Consider the following 23,031-nt stretch of genomic DNA (forward strand, 5'->3'; position numbering starts at 1 on the left):
AGCCCCTGAGCCTTACGAAGCGCATGCCGGACTACTCTTCCAACCAATTAGCATTCTTTGCAATTTAAATAGTTGCATTATCTGATCCGAGCTTAAACAAAATAGGCAGGAGGCACAGTACAGTAACAAGCCACCGGAATTGCTCTGCGAGTAGCCGTAGCTTCTACCGAACACACACACTGACTTAACAATAAGCAGGGCGAAACCATGAAGAATCACAGCTTTTGCATTGCCACTGTAGAATACCATCAAAATGCAAGGGGAAAACTTTAAAAGGGAAAATTCATAACACAGACTGCTCAAAACATACTTGTCATGTTAGATAACACCATTACCCTGTAATCACTGAGCAATGAACAATACAGGATCGACGGAAGCTCCGGTTACATGCTTCTGTACAGCATGATAAATAAACTCACCCATCTCCAACAAAGCCCCGTCCCGGAAACCATCAATCAGGAAAGAAAAAAAAAAGAAAAGAAAAAAACAACAGCGCATACAATGTCCGATACCAAGGGACAATGGTTACACTATACAAATACACAACCTCGCCTCACCAAAAACAAACAATACACAGAAGACATTTAATGATCAATCGGAGCACCAGACCTTGCCTGTGAAATTCGGTTTGCATAGATAGTCACTAGCCTAAGTTGCGTGCTACTCAGACCCTCCAAATGTGGTAAGAATGACTTCCCAAGCATGATATAAATTTCCACCAAACAGAAAACAACAGTCTGAAAAATTAGTAAAAACAAAAGAAGACTTGTGTCAGACAAATATTAACTAAGGGTCTAAGACATCACATAGAATGCACAAGTACATACATATCCATGAAAAACAACCAAATAACAGACTTATCTCCTATGAACTTGAATCTCATTGTACCTCCCATGAAAAGTGGAAAATCAGTCAATGGTGTCTTCCGGAACATAATGAAAGCAAGTCTGTCAAGAATAGCTTTGCCAGGAAAATTGTTGCAAGAAAAAGGGACACTCATCGATTCTCAACTTTCTCGAGGGATAATCCTGTTGTTTCTGACTTTACTCCAAGCAGAAATGGGAATCATGGGCCTCCTATATCTTCAATACTATGTATCTTTCTTTTTCTCAAACATGCTTCAAAAGCAGTTTCCCTTTCCCCTTTATTTCTTCTTCCTTCTTTATTTAAGATATACACATTTGGTCTCCTATATTTCTTCTTCCTTCTTCCTTCTGACTTTACTCCAAGCAGAAATGGGAATCATGGGCCTCCTATATCTTCAATACTATGTATCTTTCTTTTTCTCAAACATGCTTCAAAAGCAGTTTCCCTTTCCCCTTTATTTCTTCTTCCTTCTTTATTTAAGATATACACATTTGGTCTTTGGCCGAGAAATTGAAAACCAAGACCGCTAAGACAAAAAAAAGAGCCAGTATCTCAAAACACCTTGCATATATTTACATGATGAATGTTGGACTGTTTAGCTCTAGAGGAAGAGAGATTCGAAGGACTTGATTTCGTGCACCAATTATGATGATCAAATCAACAGATCTGCCAAAATCATTTCCCTTTTCCTCTTATTTCAAAAGAATTATAAGAAATGTCAATATGTTAGAAGCTGTTTCCTAATCAACCACGTTTAGGAGAAATCAATAAAAGAAACAGCATGACTGAACAATGCACTTTGAAAACTTGTTTAAGACTCATGTCGCAGTTGATTGAGGGACAACAAAACTAAAAGAACGAATGTAAACAAAATGCAAAATGGTGCTCGAAGAATGAAAGACGAAATGAGAGAGAAAAGAAAAAGACCATTAGAAAGGAATGAGAGGTGAGGAGGGAGGGAGAGACAAAAGGTTAGGACAAGGCCACTGTGTTGGAGTTGGTTACTGATGCCATAGAAGTTCTGTCAGACCTTAAGAAGACTGGAGATCAGATTGTGGCACAATTGCCATGGTTCTAAATTGGTCACTAATGCGGGGCATCTCCCCTAAGCAATCACCCCCAATTACATTAACAGATAGGGTTGCAGCAGCCCAGGGCAGCAGGAGATAATGAAGATAGAAAAGATATTGGAACGGAAATGGAGGTGGTTAAAATTTTGGAGGAATGAAGGTGGAGGGGAACAAAGGGATGATGAGATGGAGAGGGAGTGGAGGTGGAAGGAAGTGGATAAAGAGGGGGAATGAAGAGTTGATGGCGGAATTTAATAGAGGACAAACTAGGATAAGGGAACTGAGAGGACAATTAGGTTTCTCCTCTATCTCATCTTACTTTTATTTGGATAAAAGTCAACAACATAGAACAATTGTATTAGGATATTCTAATTGTCAGCTCGAAGAAACTCTGATCTGTGAATAAATAATGAATCACATCTTTAGATTAAATTGCACCATTTACCAAATTGCAAGATCAGAGAATACATCCATCTCTCTTAAATTGATTTGCTATTGAGCCAAAGAAGATCAGATCCTACACATTAACAGCTCTACCCATGCCACATTTGATAAGGGCCACAGTTTGGCACTCCTTAATTCTATTCAAAACCGTCGCACAAAATGTTCTTAGAAAAACACAAACAACAAACCATGCTGCTCCGACCTTAGAATGCAGGTAGTTCAATAGTATAGATTAATTTCAAAAAAGCAAATCTAGCAAACTTATCATTTATCTATCAGTTCTTTTAGAAAGATTTTGAATTTTTAATACTCGTAAAGCGTGTGCCTATGAACTCATTATCCAACATAATTAAATATGTTTTTAGGCCTGTCACACTGTTGGTATAGACAAATATACAGACCTATTACCTCATGCTCATCTTTGGGTACGAACATTCTATTGTTTTGTACAAGTTTCTATTTTCATTGTCATGCTCTGTTCCACTCTAAACCCCATCAAACACAAGAAACAAAACAATGCCAGCTAGAATAAGAGAACCGAATAGAGAACGACGCAAGCTAGAACACATGGAAAGGACAATAATAAAAAGAGAAAAAGATGTTTAAGTGAAAGAAAACAAAGGAGGTGATTAGCCTTAGGACACTTATAGTTGTTCAATGAAATTTTCTTGTGATCCTCTCAAATCTCACCTTGTAGGACCTGTCAGCACAAGAGATTGACTTGATGGTTCACAAAGCAATCTAAAAAACAATTATGTACTTGACATACCCAGTAACTTTAATGGACATACATAAAATGAAAATTACAACTATTGCTACCATTGTGAAAAAGAACCAGGCTAATGTGATGGCCACTAATCATGTCAATACTTTAACCAGATAGATGCCTTGTTCTTGTGGAATTACTAGGGAATCTAGATGCACGATAGAAATTGACAAAATGTTCATAATAACGGGTAATATTCCTCGAGATATACCAGCTTCATTCATGCAGATCATCTGATTTTGACTATTAGCACTACTTAAGTAAAGATGCTAATTTTTGTTATCCGGGCAAAAGTTCCAACTTGAAATGTTTCCCACATACATGTGTTTTCTATGTATGTATCACCATTTATGAGTTGCATTTCTTTGAAAAACTTGATAACACATCCATTGAAAAGGCAAAAAGAACATCATGACAAGGATCAGATGGGAAAAAAATAAAGATACATGTCTTGTCTATGCTGTACAGAGAATGAGAAATCATACCTTCCTCACATCTGGACTCTGGTTTTTGAATGCATTAAACAACGCCGGCAAAAAGGAAGGCAAATGTTTCATCAAATCTTCATGTGGAAGTCGACCAACAAGCTGGAGGAGAACTAACAGGAGTCATATTCTTAACATAGTCAATTGCAGTACACATATCAAAGGATTCCAAAATATTTTTACAATATTTATCATCAAAGATCAGCAGATGAACATGAAACAATATGTTCCCCACTTCCGATTTAGGTTAGAGTAAGTCAGATGAGTAGATTGGAAGTGCTCTTTATATATGGATTAGATTTTCTACTGGAATGTTTTTAAAAATATTCATCATACTAGTACTCTATCTCCAAAAGTCAATAAAGGTCTTTTGTTCTCTTTTCAAACAAGAACGTTTCATGATAGCTCCATAATTCTCATGAATATAAATTTCACTAAATTTTGCTTCTGCAATAACTAGATCATGGTCCAAAGTTTGATAATTAAATTATTCATCAGTTTCAACTTTTCGAAAAGAAGCTATGAAGAGAAACTGACAAATTGAGAAAAGCTGTGACTTTTGAACCCGAACTTCCCGTTTTTGATCAATTCCCAAGGAAAAGACCCTCAACCACAAGAATCCAGCAAGCACATTTTACATAACCAAAAGGAAAGCAGATTCCAGTCAACATAACAATAAAAGCAATCTGACATGAAGGTGATGATTCTCATACAAAGCATCTACCAACATGAGGCAAACCCACACAATCCAAATGTGACAAGACCAATTAAAACACAATGGACCAGGATGGTGACAAATTCCATTTCTATGACAGCAGAAACAATAGATTCACCAACAATTTCAGGAATATTATTCTAGCAACGGATTGAAAGCACATTAAATTCTCAAAAGAAAAAAAAAAAAAAAAAAAGAAACCTGGGTCCGAGACAATAGCAAGAAGCCAATAGAAACCCATCAACATGTTTCCAGGATGAACATAAATAAACGATGATGCACATTAAATTCTAAAACACAACATCTCTAGACAATAGCCAGAAGCCAACAGAAACCCATCAACATGTTTGCAGGATGAACATAAGTAAAAAAGCAAGCACCTATACAATACAAACAATATATTAGGCAAATTTACAAGCAATTATGAGACCACCAAAAGCAATTAAAAAACCTCTAAATTTCCAGTCAACAATGCAATTTTCACTTAAGGGTCATTTAAGAGATAAGAAGACAAAATCTTAAAAGCAAACAGTACCCAGTAACATATTTACCAACTTTCTTCCTCCTAGTCATCAAAGTCTTCCAATACTCGGTGTTACAAGAACCAGCTATAACAGCTGATCCGACCAGAAACTCTCAAAACTGGGCCTGCCTGTTACAATTCATGCATACAAACCATACAAAACTGGCTGATCCGGCCAGGTTTGAATTAGGGGCCTGAACTAGCCAGGTGGACACCAACTGCATCAGTTCTACACTTGGAAAAGGAACATATCACTCATATTTGAGTATGTCTTTGACGGCCCAATTTATGACATCATTCTGTTTAGTGACATCCCTCTCTGCTTATGCCCCATCTATGACATCCACCAGCCATCACCATCACCCACTAGGACCACTTGGACCAGACATCACCCAAGAAGCTAGAATGGGGGAGAGTTCTGAAAGTTGATAAAGATTAAAGAAGAGAAATAAGGAAAGAATTAATTGCTGATTCCAAACTTGATGCTCCAGATTGGCGCATGTCTGGGGTGCATCACCGCTTGGGCCCATGTTGCTAAATAAAACGATTAGGAGAGGAGAAAAGAAAGAAAAAGAAAAATAAGTGAGAAAAGATGATATAAGAAAACAGAAAGCAGACAAAGATTATGTGATATAAAAATAAGAAGATATGTATATATATGTTACTTTTTTCTATATTATACATTACACTAATTATTTCTGTATTTTCTATTACAAATAACGTCGGAGAGTCGTTGGGTCAGTACCAATAACACTGTTCAAATTACATGGAACAATTAAATTTCTTGCTACCATTGTCCTGTCAGTGAGAGTCCCATTCTAATACAAGGTGGCATAAAAAAGAAATCCAAAAAAAATAAAAGGTATCATGCCTTAGATTATTGTGAGAAAACAGATAATCTGACTTGAGAAAAGCTTAAAAGCACTTAGCAAACATGAAAAAAGGATAGGAGAAAAATAAGAAAGAAATACCTTGGTTAAACAGTTGATACAAATGACAAGTGTCTTTTCATCATCACTGATCAACAAAGGTACAATGACCTGCAATTACCAAACATAAAAAAGGATGGATATCAATCTAAACGTTCAACTCCCTGATTAATTTATAAATATCAATGTCTAACCAACAATTTAACTCAAACATTCACATACACTAAGGAATTGGAATGGATCAAATTGTGATAAGATTATATTCAAGCATTGGTTTGCTTCACTTGAAACCTGCAAATTTGAAATAAAAATAAAAAACTAAAGAAAGGTAAGCACAAATAGCATCTAAAGAACAGAAGTCTGGTACCTTCACAACCACGTCTTTTGTCACATGAAGCAATTTTTCAGTAACAATTTCAATAGAATCTTCCATCTCACTTTTCTGTAATTAGAAAACATTAAGAAAGAAAATAAACTTAAAACTTAAAGACTGTCTACTGATAAGAATGCAGGAAGAGCAAATGGGAGACCTGATTGTTAAGCATCCTAACAACCAAAGAAAGAGCAAGCTCCCGTACTGAAGAATCAGAATCATCCAACACCTCAAGCACAGCTGTTAAGATCTGATTGAAATACTGCAGGAACATCGAATGTCACTACTCACTAGAGCTTGCATATGCATAACATAAGCATATCATAGCTTACTAGTGTAAAAAGAAATACAATGATTTATCATACAAAATCACGAAAACAGAAATGCACACCTCATATCCTAATAAGTTGAATTTTACATAAAGAACAATCATTGTCGAACTATGTTACATAGTGACTATGTTTCAAGTTTATCTACATTAACATTCCTCTTAATCAAGGATGCCACAATCTTAACAGCAGTAGGCCACCTTGTAAAGGATGAAATACATTTGGGGGACCACATTGGTGATTGTCAATAAGCATCAACAGTAACCACTTTGTCTATATTTACATATGGAATCCTTCACCAAAAAGTACCTCTATCTCTCTCTCTCTCTTCTAAGAAAAGTAAGTGAATGGAAAGGGTCAAATGACTTTTTTTTTTTCAAATTGTATTATGCTCTCCGATCCTTAACCATATGAGTTTTTACAATTGTTGTCAATCTTCTTATCCAGCCGATGTTATTGAATCTATCTAAGATGTGATTATGAATTTCATAAGACTCTTCCCCGCATTATCTGAAACAAATGTTGCTACCATTTAGCATATGTTGTTGTGCATATCCATGTGACCAAGCCAAAACTCCTTGAGCTTCAGCCTTGGTACCAATATCATGGTTAAGAAGTTATTGCAAAGAGAAAGTAAACGTTTTTAAATTTCAATCAGGCTCTCTTCAATCAATGTCACCCCTTTCTTCCTTCCTCTTCTCCCTGACACCACCTCTCCTCTTCTCCTTTCAGAACTTTTCCCTCTTCCTTCCTGGTGACTCGGAGAGGATATACATGTGACACAAGAAAGAAGAGAAGACATGGAAAAAAAAAAACATATGCTATGAGAATTATTCTAGTTTTGGTTTTTTTCCTCCCTTGTTATCTTTCTCTCCCCTTTATTCCTATTTTTTCCTTCCTAAAAGCCACCTCCATCATCAAATTGAAGTCTCAGTCCTATGGTCAATACTGATGTACCATATGCTTCTTCAGCCAGCTGAAACCTTTACAGATGAGTTTTGTACTACTTGCCATTACCTCCTTATTGACACTAAAATTGTACCTCCATTTACAATAACAAAATTTCATCACATTAAATGCCAAAACTAAAGATTTTCAGCTTCATGACTACATTGCTGCTAGCCTTTTATTCTTTTCTCATAATGATCTGATCCTTAAACATTCAACCACCCGAAAAAGAATGAGTAATAATTGCTAAATTAATTTGTGTCATGTCCACGCAGAAGTTAATAGAAGATCATGAGTCAAGGTTTATAAGAATAAAGAACAAGGATCATTACCTTGGTCCAGACAGAGGTATCATTTTTCAATGAAACTTCAACCAGCTGTTGTAGTGCATCTTGTTTCTCTGAACTTGAGTTCACATCATTAATATTGCAAATCTACAATAACAAGTTGTAAAAACAATATAAAACTAAGGCATGTAAAGCACTACCTTACAAAAACTGGTTCTGATAGCTTTAAGAATATTTAAATAATGCATAATATGAAAAGATATTTCTATGAACTAAAGCATCTTTTACATACCTGATGAAGAAGTTGGGGAATACTTGGCCCACTGTCTCCTGGGAGAATGGCTTTTGCAGAACTAAGCTTCTCATTATTGAACTCAGAACTTATACTGATTTCACCACCATGATTCATATCAGCAGCCTTATGTCCATCAGAACTAACCAGTCTATTGATATCTAGACGTGGAGTCAACACAGAACTCTCATGCTCAATAGTCATCTCTGTTTTCTGTAAGCAATTATTAACTGACCCAGTACCTTGTGATAAAGGGTCAGAACCGCAGTCATCAATATTCTCGAATGGGTGATGAGACTCATCAGTAGCTGCTTTACCAATGGAAACATCAAGTTGTGTCAATTCATGAGTTAAACTCCACTTCTTCTCTCCTTCATCGTCAACTGAACCGGCTGAATAACGACCAAAATGGTGACTTTTCTTCGATGCACCAACATAACCTTCCTCGGAAGAAGTTCCAACAACATCCGATTGGTCATAAAATGGTTTTGACCTTTGACGTTCTTTCTTATTCTGCAAAAAGTTCATAAGATCAACCTCTATACGAGGCGTATACTGCTTAAGTGCCCGTCTTAATGAGTTCTGCTCTTCAACAGAAAGACTGAGAATAAAATTTAAGACTGCTGTTGGATCAAAATGGGAGTAAACTGATATGATGCCAGATATGGATGCTTCCTTCAGCCTTACATTTTTATCATTTACCAAAGGTGCTAACTTAGCAAGCCATAGCTTAAGAAATCCGTTGTTACTATAGCCATCAGCATTTATTGTATGTTTATTAAAGGAATTATTTGCAAATTGAATAACAGCCAACTTTGCTTTAGGAGATCTCTGCTCATCCAAAGATCTAAGAAGTGCTGGAAGAAGAGAATCAATATTGTATGTCTTACCAACTATCTCCAGTGTTGCTGAACATGGTTGCCTTACCAGTTCCTTTGGATCAATTAATCTAGAAAAGACATGTGGCAATGTTCTTTCCAGGTAACTCTCAAAAGGCTTTCTGCATGATGGAATAATTTCTGCAAGAGTGGAAAAAGCTGCCTGTGCAACTTTATGGTGAGGATCATCCAAGTATCGGAAAAACAATTTCATAACCTTCTCAAAATTCTGCGTAATCTCCAAAATACCCTTTGGCCCCTGCTGCAACAAACTCCAGAGATAATTAAATGCGGAAACCCTAGCTACCCAGTCTGAACTAGGGCTTAGTCCCTCAGTGAGTGCATCACTTAGTGATGCTGGACCATCGATATAGCTAGACATTTCACTTGCTGGGATTTGACTATCATCAAAACTACTTCTGCTACTTGCAAGAGTCCTTCCTGTCACCTGCTTCCTTAAAAGAGGTCGCTGAAAGTTAGGAATGTAACTATTCTGTGAATCCCTATAGCCAGAATCCTTATAAGGTGTCTCCAGATATTGTCTATCAGTATGGATACTCGGAAGCCGTCTACTTAACCTGAGATCAACATTGTCTTCACTGCCACTTATTTCTTGCAATCGTTCAGAAGATCTTCTCATGTAAGACAATGACAAAGATGACAGGGTATCAGATGTTACATGACTGAGGTGAGACAATTTCAAAGGGTCTCTGGATTGTTGGACCTGAGAACTCAGGACCTCAGACATATTAGAGCCACCATTCCTGTTGCTGCCTTTCGTAATGTTTGCAACAATTGAGTCAGCCAATACTGAGCTCTGTGCAGAGAAAAGATCCGGAGAAGAAACACTAGGAACCAGCGGATCACGAGTGGATGGAGCATCAACTCCTGCACTAGGAGCAAAATGAGGTAAAATACTTTTCGCTCTTGCAGGCTTGCTAAGCATAGCATACAGCATTAAGAGTGCAACTGGCCATTATTGACAGAAGCAAACTGTAACAGTTAATAAAATAATTAAAGTCAACACGGAGAAAGATACAATTTAGCATCTCAGGGGATACCTAGATCCAAGCTGGTAGAGCGTGCACTTGTGAAGTTATGTTTCTCAGATATGCTCACACCTTTCAATAAACTTTCAATAGCAGACACCTTCTGTTTGCTTGCATGAAGCACACTCTCAAGGCTTCTTTCTGAACTTTTGCCAAGTGTCTTGGATTGTGAAAGGAGGCTAGCCGAGGAAAGAGATGTCCCTGTGGAAATAGTTGCACTCTTGTCCATTGCAACAATAGCAGAGGTACCATATCCAACTACGTTTGCGCTACTGGCTTGAGAGGGAGCACGAGAAAACTGTACTCCCCTTTCACGGAGAGAAGGAGAAGCATATCTTTTATGCATACCTCCATCCTCTTCATTTATTATCTGCAAATATTTTCATCTTATCACAATCAGGAAGACCAAAATAAGGTTCCTTAAACCAAAAGAAAACTTCATACCCTCTGTATGACAGGATCAAATGATAAAAACAGTCGCCGGGAACGATCTGGCCAAGTTTTTGTGAACATCCGATAGCAAGTACGAGCAGTTGAACGCACCTAGCGGTGTACAATATTTAAATGAAGTTATGATGTTACATCAACAGTGCAAGAGATAAATAGAAAGCAATATTTTCTAGTGTAGCAACACAGTAAGATGTGCTCATTGTTGCAAACTAGATGTGGCCAACTTGAGTGTAAGTTTTTAATTTCATGAACCTAGTTCAAAGTTTGTCCCTATAAAACACTATAAATCTAACTTGGGACATCATTGTGTTAGGCTTAAATTATAGAGCAAAAGAAATTTCAGAATAGGTCCTCAATGCATGTGAATAGGATGGGATAAGTTTCCTGCATAGGCATTCAGCTAATGATCATGTTTACCACATAGAAAAAAGAAAAGAACATCGATTACAATCACCAACCTCACTCATTGCATCTGCTACACAACACTTGATCAGGTCTTCATAAAGATCTGCTGACCGCTGTATTTCAGGAGCATCAGCCCAGTACTCCAGTATTAGAAGTGCATATTCACAACACCTGTTATAGCCAATAGGATTATAGGAAGTGACGAAAAACAGCTTGAAACAGAGACGGATTGTATTAAGATTGAGCACTCTCACCTAGCACGAAGAACTGCACTCTTGTCATTCTTTGCAACATCAGCTATCCGAGGGAGCACACGAGCAACTTTGCAGTTACGCAACATCTGAACAGTGACAAGTTAGCCGGAAAAAGAATAGTATATTTCTATTTTAGACCAACCATCTGTTTAAACTGAAAGTTTCTGATCTCATACAATACCGTTTTAATACAATTATCTGCAGATTCCGCAATCACAAGAACAGTGATCACAACAAGCTTCAAAAGCACCTGAAGAAAATTCACTAAAATATTGTTATTTATTCATAACAATAAGCCAAATTATTATCATACAACGGGTGTTACCGGAATGAGCATATCAGCACAAGCTTCAAAGTCGCCCATCAGTTCCTTTGATAGTAAGTTTAACAGATGACAGGCCTACAGCAGAAAAGCGCAATCAGAAAATAATGAACATACAGTCCAAGATAACTTCTCAATGCCGACTTGTAATGCAGGGAAACCAGAAGTTTCAGTTAATCAGGAACATTTGGTGCTTAAACACAACAATTATCATAAAGTAGAAATATACCACATACCCATGCAACCTTTGACATTCTACCTAACCATGTTCAGAAGGAATAACATTTACAATACCACATGTAACCAAGAATATGCAAAAATGTGAAACAAATGGCCAATTAAGCAAAAGTGTAAACCTGCAGCAAGAGCATGTTGATTAGAATGCAGATATCATACTGTCAAGTGAAATATGTGCCCCTGCCGATGTGAATGCCACTCATCATGTCAAATCTCACGTGATAATGACAGGTTCAACAAACTAGATGCTTTTTTTTCAGCCCGCCTAATGAATAAGGCAGCCTTCAAATCACACTAGATGTGATATAAGGGTATAACACATGAAGTAGGTAAATACATGAGCATTTGGAAGAGATGACAGAAACAGCAAGATTCACTAGTTTGCTTAACAAATAATTCTTAGATGTCATATCAAATGAACAATTTGACACCATAGAAAAATCAAACATCTTAGATAAGCAAAAGATAAATATAATACTCTTTTAAGAGCTCATTAAAGGATGTTAATCTACAAAGGCCGTAGTTTACCTCAAAGAAGTATATAATATGAGCTAATCATATCTGAACCAAGCTGTACTATAGTGGTCATTGAAAAGGCCTGGATACCAATAGCATAAAGCTTAAATATAAATGTGACCCTCAATACCACACCAAGGCTGCTACGCTCTAATAGCCAGGCATAAGGGTTTTAATCAGGAAAAGAGCTTTTCAAATGGGCAATTCTTGTTCGTCAATGACTTAGCAGGAGCATGTGTTTTTGGCTACTCAATCATTAGAACCAAGGTTTCAACACCACCTGTTACGGTACGGTATGGGTAGTATTTACTGTCCAAATGGGTTATCGGTAAATGGACAAGTGTAAACCAGATGGTATACCCAGTAACGGAGCTGTACTAGATGTACAGGTCCTTTACCTGCCCAGTACAGGGCAGTACAGGTTCTGTACTGAGTAATTTACTTTTCTGTTTTTTCAGCCCATTTTGGGCCTTTTTTTAGACTCGATGCTGGCGTTCCGACGCTCAGTAATTGGCATGGAACTGGTACATACCAGTCCAAGCCCTGACCAATACAATACCAATACACAAAATTGAATCTTACTTAAAACTTAGAACCAAGGTTCGCAATTTCGTACCGTACCGGAGTTTCAACATTAGCTCGGCTCGGTACAATATTGTATACCGAGTTGTCACGGCCTTAGCTGGAATTGCCTAAGGCGTGAGGCACCCTTGCGGCCAAGACGCGAACTTAGCTTTCGTTGCCTAAGTCGCTCTTCGCCCTTGCGATATTGCTCCGCAAAGATCAGCCCACTTGTAACCTCTCGCAGGTCCCGAAGGACCTGTAAAAGAGAAAGTTGATTAGTTTGAAAGAACGAGCAACAGACAAGTCTCGCGAAAAGGGGAAGCTTTACAAGCAATTCAGCGAGCACCTTGCGTGCACAAGAGAAAAGAGGGAGAGGGGGAAAACAAGGGCTTTAGAAGGTTGAACGAACAGCTGCTCACCGAGTCCCAGGCGCGACAACAAGTTCCCGTCAAGGCAACGTGCGAATGAGTGTTCAACGCCCGGTACTATACCGAAGCCCCATCTAACCCTGTGCCACCCGGTAGGTTCAAAGGGGCTGAGATGGCTGACGTTTTGGTGAGCGGAGGCAGATTCCATAAATCAACCCGCGGCACGAGAAAATGAAGCTGTTTTGGGGCTGTTTTGCTCGGTTCGGTGAGCGGTCGCTTTGTAACGCTGCAGCTTGTTCGAACTTACATTTTTACAAGCAAAATGACTCAAAACCAAGGCAAAACAGGCTGCCAAGTAACTGTACATGTAGATGAGAGCGACGAACGGTTCGTTGAACGGAGTTGTTGCGGGTGCGCGACGACCGTTCATGACAGAGCGGTATACCGTTCTCAGTATACCGAACGGTATACCGCTCGGTATATATATATTCGACGATGTCGCCTCTCTCTTCTCTTAGGCGGGGCGACATCGCCTCGTTTATATATATATATATATATATATATATATATATATATAAGGCGACGTCGCATCGCCTCGACGACACGGCGTTGCCTTTTCCTTCTCCCACGCAGGGCGACGTCGCCTCGTATATATATATATATATATATATATATATATATATATATATATATATATATATATATATATATATATATATATATATATATATATATATATATATATATATATATATATATATATATATATATATATATATATATATATATATATATATATATATATATATATATATATATATATATATATATATATATATATATATATATATATATATATATATATCGTTCCATCCGGTAACGGGCGGTCCGTGTACCGGTACGTACCGCCCATACCGGACGGTATTATTCGAAATTACATACCTTGCTTAGAACTATAATATAAGACACCAATACTTATCCACAACTATGGAATGAATTACAAAGAAACTATTACAACAAGTGGTAGTAAACAATTTTAACCCTCAAATTGTCTATCCGAATCATTATATCACACAGCATCCTCTCTCCCCAAAAAAGCAAAAGCAAAAGCAAAAACAAAAGATCTTATTAACTGTATATAGTTCACCTTACCATAACATATAATAGTCTACAAGATTCAGGCAAAATGTACCTGTTTCACAATGCTAGAACGTCGATCCAATAGCTGAGTACTGAGAGGAGCACCCAGTTGCTTTAGGAGTGCAAGAAATGATGGATAATCTGTAGCACCTGATAAAATAAATTTAATGTTGATGAGAAAAAATCAAAAGAATAACAATTTGCAAAGCATCTATTTTTCAAGAAATAACATGGAAAACCTCGATGAATCATGAAAAATAAACATCATGAAATGTATGCAATACACAATAAGAAGTCTTAAAAAAACCATTCAAGACCAATTAAATCCAGAACATATGTAGACAAGAGTTTCCAGGCAAAACAAGAAAAAAGAGACAAATGAATTGCCTATTATTAAGCCAAGGCATCATTAGAGCGCATTGACATGAACATAATATTTTGCTCATTGGTGGCTTCAGTTAAGCATAATTTAGGCACAGCATATTGTATAAAAACAAATCAAATGAGCTGGTTAATTGGTCACATTTTCTTCATGAAATGGGTTGGATTGGTATTACTTTGGGTGCAAAATATATTCTGAAGAGACTCTCAGAAAGAAAGGCAAAGAGTACAATTCTATAGTAGGCAAAATTCTTACTTAACAATAAGCAAGAAATCTAGACAAGGTTTTACTATAATGACTCTTTTGTCATCTCTTCACACCAAGTTGCATAGAACATCACGACACTCACAAGCCAACATGGCAATAGTCATATAGCTAGAATAGGTTTTTTAAAGATAAAATGTAATACCCCGATTAGTCCCATACTGGAAGTGGGCAAGATTAAGATTGAATTATAAGGATCTGATGAGTATACTACTATCAATTTGAACTTAAGTATTTTGACTAGTGGTTTAGATCAAACGAAGTTGATAGACTCGTTAGCATATCGAGCCTGTGTCATGACATTTGGTATCAAAGCCGACCTAGTATTTGGGCATAGTAAGAGGGCTCGAGTAGGAAAAAACTACCCGTGGATGGAGTCAGAGGACTCATCACGACGTGGAGCCATTACTAGGCTACGCATCACATGCACCATGCTAGGATTTAATCTAGGCTATTTTGGGCCTTGACGAGAACGTCAAGCCTTTGAGTGAGGGAAAATTATAACACCCCATCATTCCCACATCGGAAGTGGGCAAGATTAAGATTGGCTTAAAAGGGTCTAATGAGTGTACTACTATCAACTTTAGCTTAAACATTTTGACCATGGTACACAAACAAGATATAAGAAAAAAGAAATATAAAAGCCATAAAACTTGCCTAATATTTGGTGAATGGAGGGAGAATAAACATAGACGTGCTCAATATATAACAATCATATGTTCTACACAACCATGCTAAAAGGGAACAACGCAAATAACAAATATAACAAGTAATACAGAATTTTGCACAAAACCACTTGCATTATGTGTTACTTACAGATGGGCCCATCCTATATCCAAGTTATATCCCAGCCCAAGAATTATCTCAAATATTAAAATTAGAAAAAAGAATTCAACAATACAAAGCTGTGAATAATAAGAGGACAATTTTAAAGATACTAAAATTTAACCATCTATCACCAAAATACTGTTCCCTTAGTAATTATATCTTCTCTATTTCATTGTTGGCTCATTCTTTTCCTGCCCAGATCTATATAATGAATACATCTCATATTTCTTGAGTTGATTAATTTGTAGTTTTGCAATTAGATCTTCAGTTGTTCCTAATCCAGTCATTTAATATTTTAAAAGCTTAGACTTACGTGGTTAAACATATTAAGGTTATGACAGTTGTCTTTCATAAGTAACTATTGGTTTGACTAATGATTTTGTATTTACAGCAAGAAAAATCAATCCTAACCCATGACCAAAGGTCCCTTCAAGATTCATACACCTGGAGACTTCTTTGTGATAAAACAGTTGCATGTCATCATAGGCTTGTCAAAGAAATACTGCAGGATTACATTCCATGTTTATGTAGTCAAATGCCAAAAAGAAAAAGAATATCAAGGAAAAGTCATAATCCATGTTTCATCAGTCAAACCATCAAAATAGCTAAAGAGAATTTTGCTATGAGAAGGCACACGATCAAAATTTGGTGAAAAATACAATGTTAGCAGATAAATACTGACATGATGCCTATGCTATGCAAAATTTGGTTATAAAAAAATGAAAATAAAAAATCTCAAATTGGTCAAATAACTGCAAGAAAGCTAACCAGCAACTACTATCATATTCAGTAGAGAAAAGGCACCCCCAGTAACAACTCAGAAAGGAATCTTAAAGTATAATAACATAGATATAATTGCACGATAAATGGAAACAATAAAGTGCACTTAAACCTCCATAGACCAAGCTTTCAACTCTTTGCATGGCAGCAATGCGAAGCGACCAATCTTTCTCTGGCACTAGTGTAGATGCAATCTTTTCCATTTCTCTCATCAGTTCCTTCTCGGAGTACACTTTGATAGGGGCCACAGGCTTTTCAGTAGCATCAATATCACCTACATTTCACTTAAAATTGAACCACAAGAGACCACAGCAAGGAAATAATACAAAATCATAAAAGCAGAAAATAAAGTTAATTATCACATTATATACAAGCCAATCAAATAGGGGCCTGACCAAGAAAATCTAGATGAAGTTCATCAATTTTGAAAGGAAGTATTAATGGAGTTCATTTAATTAACCTGTGTTTGACATGATCATATGATCCCTATGGCAAATATAGAGACCATATCTGAAAACACATTGAATGTGTACCCTTTCAGGTAATAAACTAGATTCTCTGCCAAAATTCTTTAGTTTGTACTATTAAGTGTTCATTTTCTGCTTCCAGACAATTTTATAACATACCCAGACATTCCAGGGTTACCTGAAGTTCTCTACTCTACAATATCAAGCAGAGAAATAGCATGATTCGTAAACCCAAAGGGTGTAACAAGTTTCAACTGCATTTATATCATCCTTACGATAGACCAATCAATTGCATGTTCCTACTTTGTTCTACCTGACTGAATATCTGTGTACATTCACTACACTATATAAGAAGTGATACATGCAAGGAAAACCATTTTGCATATCGAAACTATGCAGGCTGATAAGCAAAATTAAGTACATCATTGGCATGCTTCAGCAAATGCCCTGATGACATAGGTGTGCCAATTGAGGAAAAAACAAAAAAAACAGAAAAACAAAGGAAGGAATGAAGAATGATAGAGAGAAAAAAAATCAAAAAAGGAATATTCATGTCAATTACCAACACCAATCCTCATCTCTAACAGTGGCAGGTGCTTGTGCATATTTGATTGCATACCACCACTTGGTTGCCAACTCCTAAGAGTAGACAACCTCAGGCAGTCAAAGATTTCAAAGAATGAACTTAAGACTTGGCTAGAAGACAAAAAGAATCTGTTATGTAAATCAAAAAGGGAAAACAAGAAAAGAAATACTGCAACATATGGCATTTACGTGACACAACCTGTCTAGTACAGCATGGCTGCATCATACTTGCATCTACAGTAATGTCCAAATGAAAATTAGGGACATGACAACTAAAAATTTTGCAAAGCAACATTTAAACCAGAAATGTAATGTCCATCTCTTTCAGTATAAAGTGTGTCAAAATGATTTCAACATTCCAACTCAATGGATGTTCTCTGGTGAACAGCAACACTTACCACTCGAAAATGAGGTTTCTCTAGGAGCCATCTTGGTCTTTGGACTGCTCTTCTTATGGTTTGCAGAAGATGGTCTGGTTTCAGCTGATACATAAGAAATTCCAACTCCATCAGATGGCTGAACTTTCGGTTCTATTTTTTCTAACCTGGCATTGATTTCTTTAAGCTGCACAGTTGATAATTGTTTCAAGTAAAATCAGCCATCTCTCAGAATGGAGGCTTCTCACAAGCTAAGAACTTAGACTTGATTGTAAATAGCCATACATCCAGAAAACTTAATTCTGATGTAAGAAACTGAATTTAGCATGTTCCAAAACCTTGAACACTCACCATGGAAGAAGGAAGATGGTGACGGTGCAACTCCTCACGAAATTGAGGTCCACCTTGTGCATACATCTCCTACAAAAAAAAAGAAGAAAACTAATCTTAACTAAACTGTCAATATTATAGTCATATATGTCACGTTTGTCATACATATTTTAATTTATGCATTTAGCTAATTTTGCTAATTTTAAGCATCCAAGATCAAGTTTTGTGTCCACACATAAAGAATTAACTTCACATTTCTGATCAGGAATTTAAAATACCATATTTATCCAGTGCCGATGATCAGGCATACATGGTATATTTTTAGAACAATAATTGAAAATAGTCAATATGTCAGTGCTAAAGCTGCATTTGGCATATTGCATTAATCTTGATGTGATGTACTGATCAGTTTGAACCCTTGTCTCTAGTAATATCTCACTGTTCATGCCTACATTTGATATAGGTCTTGCTGCAGTCAGAATGTGTCAATAATTGTTCATGGAATGCTGGGCCTTGTTGTAGAAGAAAAATGCTGGTTCAGCTTAAGTCCTCCTTTGAATGCCCAAGTGCCAATCTGTCACATCCAATTTAACCAATTCAAGGCAGCATTTGTTTTTGGTGTATTGTCATAAGCATATTTGAATTTTTATAGTTGAATTCAGCTAATAAATTTGTAATTTATAATAACTGCAAGGATAGTAATATGGTAAGTACGATGTTTACAAATAAGATACCGGGGACATGAATCTCATAAGAAAAGAGAGCATTCATCATAAGTTCTCTTTTTCCTTGCTATTTTAGATTTCTGAATTGATTAGAACGTGAATCTAAAAGGTCTACAAAGTGATATCTGCTAGGCCAAGAAAATTAAATAGGTATTGATGACTGACTTGACAAAATGTTGGCATTTTTTTTCTTATCACTTGTTTTTTTTCTCTTTCCCACCTCTATTTCTCTTCTGAAGTCCATGCTAATCTTCCTTCTTAGCTACCACTTAGTAAAGTAGTATATCCCTTCTCGTCTCCTATTTATTGAGCCCTCTACAAGTAGTGTTTTCTCCTAATAGCATGCACCTCTTGTTGTTTCACTTACTAACTTCAATTACACTCAGAATGATGTTTTTCCGTTGAAAGAAATGTTCCACCAAACTCATCAACATCTGTGGAGGATGGATATTGTTCCATACATAAGATATTTTATGCATATCACAACAAAAATATTTAAATACACAATATCATACAAGAGAATCCATAAGATTTGTTTTAAATGGTAGAATCATGACAACTAATAATCTCTACAGTATAATCATCACAAAAAAGCTAACTATACAAAATGATGCTTTAGACCACAAGGAAAGAAATATTAGATCATCATCTTAATTTCATTATCCATAACTTTATGCTCAACACAAACAACATCTAACAATATACTAAAATCATACATCCAATAAGTTCCTCCAATAACTACATTTAAGTATCTAAAGGGTGTTCAATAATTCCATAATCATTTAAAACTGTACTTCTGATGAGCATCCAATGAAACATCAATATCTTCCATGTCTCTAATATGAGTGCAAAAACTTTTTGAAGCATTTTTTTTCTCGCAGACAATAAATCATAGAGGTTTATCAGAATATTCAAATGGGTATACATGGAAAGATATGCCTGAAAGAAATCATTTGGGCAGTCTGAAACATTAAAAAAATTAATGAGCACATTGAGAGATGGTCACTCCTCATCATCCATTCATTTAAAGATTATGGCAATTAGGAGTAGCGCATAGTTAATTTTTTAAAAATATTGTGCACTACATTCAAATAGGTAACATCTTAAGTATTACAATCTATCCCTTCTAGTCACATTTATGTTATGATGAAAAAAACACTATGCTGACTAGATATCAAAAGTTGCCCATACTACATGGCATATCCAACTTCATATTAAAGGTGTCAAAAGTCAGACACTACTTTGCTCAGATCATGATAAACACCAGATGATGCAGAAGTTGAAAAAGCATTTAAAAACAACATGCTGACCTCAATACATAAAGTAGCAGCTTCCCTAACACTCTGATTAGAGTCAGTCAACAACTGCAAAACCTGCAAACAAAGGGGAAAACACTTTGTGGGACATAGATAAATACATCATGAAGTTCCATATGAACGTGCATGTGACAACAAAACAAGCCTTTCAAAATCAAAAAGCTACACGTACAGGAGGAAGAATAACTCGCTGAAGAGGGAGTTCGGTTGAAGCAAAAAGTCCAATAGCTGTCGTTACTGTGCGTGCAAATTCTTCCCTCACTCTCCAACTTCTATGTGTCCAAGCATAACTACCAGCTCTTTCGACGATGATGGTCGGGGAGGATACCTAACTTACATATGAACATCAGATTGTTAGTCGATATCCTATACAGGAAATTGCAGGCAGAATCACATACAGTGTTGGCGTGGTTGAATAGACAAACTTATTCTTATCAAGATCAAAATCAGTTAAAACAAGCAGGACAGAAAATATGGCATATTAAACTAAAGAATCTGAGAAGGAAACTCAGGTAGGTTAGTCATAAAAAAAATTCAAGTGATTGACAACAACAAGAACAGATAAAGAACCTTTAAACTTCAATGGTTGACCGAGCTCTCATAAGAGGCATCATGGAAAGGCTGTCACCGCGAAGTCAGAAACCCTAAATCGTCATCATCATTTATTAATACAATATGAAACCTAAGACAGACCACGAAATTCCATTTATCGTGTCCCAAGAAGACGAATATAAATCCAGCCTATTCGAGTTCGTATATCTGGACCAGTTAAGAAAATGCATTTTCTGATATTTCAACGGAGAGTCAACAGATCCAATAGTGCATTTTATAGATATATCTAACCCTTGAAACAATAAAACTAAACGAGACCGTTCCCATTTGTTTTCTTTTGTTGCACTTAAGAACTAAACGAATCAAGAAAATTCCAATTTCAGAACAGAGAAAGATAAATAAATTGCAAAGAACCCCAACCTCCATGAGAGTGATCAGAAGCTGCCTCGCCGCGTCCCGCACAGGCTGCTTCCCGTCCCCCAGCCTCTCGACGACGGCCGGCACGAGGCCGTTGAAGTGGAGCTTGAGGTGCTCCCCGGAGAGCACGGCCGCGGCGGACAGCGCCTGGAGCGCCCCCTGGGAGACCCGGAAGTTGCTGTCCTTGAGCAGATCCATGCATGCGTCGACGAGGGCGGTGACCTCCGCAGTGGAGAGGCTCTTGGTGGTGGCCTCCAGGACCTGGTGGAGCCGCTCCACCCCGGCCATCCGCTCCTTGGTGTCCTTGGCCCGCGCCATCTCCAATGCCTCCTCCATCGGACCCCCGGCGAGAGGACCGCCGATCTCGAACAATAAGGGCAAGAATTAGGGTTCCGCCCCCCGGGAGACAGTAAGAACTATCGGATCTGGTGGAATTTGGGGCCAAACTTCTCCCGAGGATCGACAGATCGAGAGAGAGACAAACAGACAGAGAGAGAGAGAGAGAGAAGAAAGCCAAATAAAGGGCAAGCTGGAGAGCGAGAAAGACCCAAGAGTGGTTTCCATCCCACTTTATATGCCACTATACATCACGAGATTCACCGTGTTGCCACCAGCTTTAATCCTCTCCCATGTTTCTTCGTGTCGAGAACGTTCGCTCGAAGACCGTCGATCCTTCCTCGAGATGCATCCAACGGTTCGCGTACGAGATCCATGCGACCGCAGTAAGACCACGAACCGGACTGCATTACCACTATCCATCACAAGATTCACCATATTGCCACCGATCGCCGTTCTCGCCACGAGAGAGGGCCGTCGATCCTCGATCCGGAAGCATCCGACGGCAGATACCTCAGTCGAGTACAAGCTCGGTGCGACCGCGATAAGACCACGAAGCGACCGAGTCGGAAGGTTCCGGAACACGAATCGATAGGCCAATAATTGACCTCCTACATCCCCAAATTTACGAAACTAACCCACGGTCCCCCCCGTTCTATCCTCACGTAAAATATCAACCCGCAAAGGCGACCGTCACGCGACCGCCACGTATTGTGTCGAGATGCGGAAACGGCGCGATGGCCGGAGCGGAGGAGATGGGGGAAGAAATCGAAGGAAAGGGGGAGGAGGCAGAAAGGTGGGTTTGTTGGGGCGTAAGCATCATCATTCGGGTGGGTGGGGAGGCGGCCATCACCGTTGGTTTCTGGGCCCCACGCGGCAAAAAAAGGTGAGAGACGAGGTGGGGGCCCAGAAAGGGTGGGAGCTTTGGCACACTGTTAAGAGTAGGACACTGTTGAAGATGGATGTGCGGACCAAATATATTGTTCCTGTCACGGATGTCAAAGAAGATGACAAGAAAGCAAATTATTAGTGCTATAAATAAGGAGGCAGAACGTATCATTCTGTTTTAATTAGAAATAGGGATAATAATTTTCGGGACCAAATCCCTCGATTCATTACTTTGATAGACTCTAATCATCGATATTACAAAAATGATGATATCATTTATTATTGTAGTTCTTTTATTGTCTTGAAAAATTAGTATCTGTTGCTTCTATTTTTCTAATCTGATTTTTTTTTGCGAGAAAAAAAATTTCATAGTGAAAAATGTAAAATATATATATATATATAGTAATAAATAGTTCCCAAAAAAAATCTCTTAGACTTGATGGACTTGTTTTATAAACTGTATGTATGTATGTATGTATAAAAGAGATATTACACATAATTTATTCTTATTAGGTCGATGTATTATCTTTACCTAATGCTACATTAAATTTCACATTAAATTTCACATGATCA

General features: G+C 37.5%; 1 protein-coding gene across 2 annotated transcripts; it reads right to left on the reverse strand.

The window, feature by feature from the left end:
* Nucleotides 1-296: 296 nt before the first annotated feature.
* On the reverse strand, nucleotides 297-21,753 carry LOC135652733 (CLIP-associated protein-like). Of its 2 annotated transcripts, none has more exons than XM_065173927.1 (21): nucleotides 21,238-21,753; nucleotides 20,438-20,593; nucleotides 20,260-20,322; nucleotides 18,246-18,314; nucleotides 17,916-18,081; nucleotides 16,578-16,739; nucleotides 14,264-14,361; nucleotides 11,390-11,464; nucleotides 11,246-11,314; nucleotides 11,065-11,150; nucleotides 10,864-10,981; nucleotides 10,400-10,498; nucleotides 9,968-10,325; nucleotides 8,029-9,875; nucleotides 7,782-7,883; nucleotides 6,330-6,434; nucleotides 6,167-6,241; nucleotides 6,022-6,090; nucleotides 5,842-5,910; nucleotides 3,633-3,734; nucleotides 297-737 (listed from the first exon to the last, which is right to left on the reverse strand). In XM_065173927.1, the coding sequence occupies exons 1-21, from the start codon at nucleotides 21,568-21,570 to the stop codon at nucleotides 585-587; spliced, it is 4,374 nt and encodes a 1,457-aa protein (XP_065029999.1). In that variant the 5' UTR covers nucleotides 21,571-21,753; the 3' UTR covers nucleotides 297-584. The 2 variants fall into 2 exon arrangements, with proteins under 2 accessions (XP_065029999.1, XP_065030000.1); XM_065173928.1 differs by having other exon boundaries at nucleotides 8,029-9,794; nucleotides 21,238-21,752.
* Between the last annotated feature and the right edge of the window lie 1,278 nt (nucleotides 21,754-23,031).

Source organism: Musa acuminata, chromosome BXJ3-11 (assembly GCF_036884655.1).
Source record: "Musa acuminata AAA Group cultivar baxijiao chromosome BXJ3-11, Cavendish_Baxijiao_AAA, whole genome shotgun sequence".
Taxonomy (NCBI): Eukaryota; Viridiplantae; Streptophyta; class Magnoliopsida; order Zingiberales; family Musaceae; genus Musa; species Musa acuminata.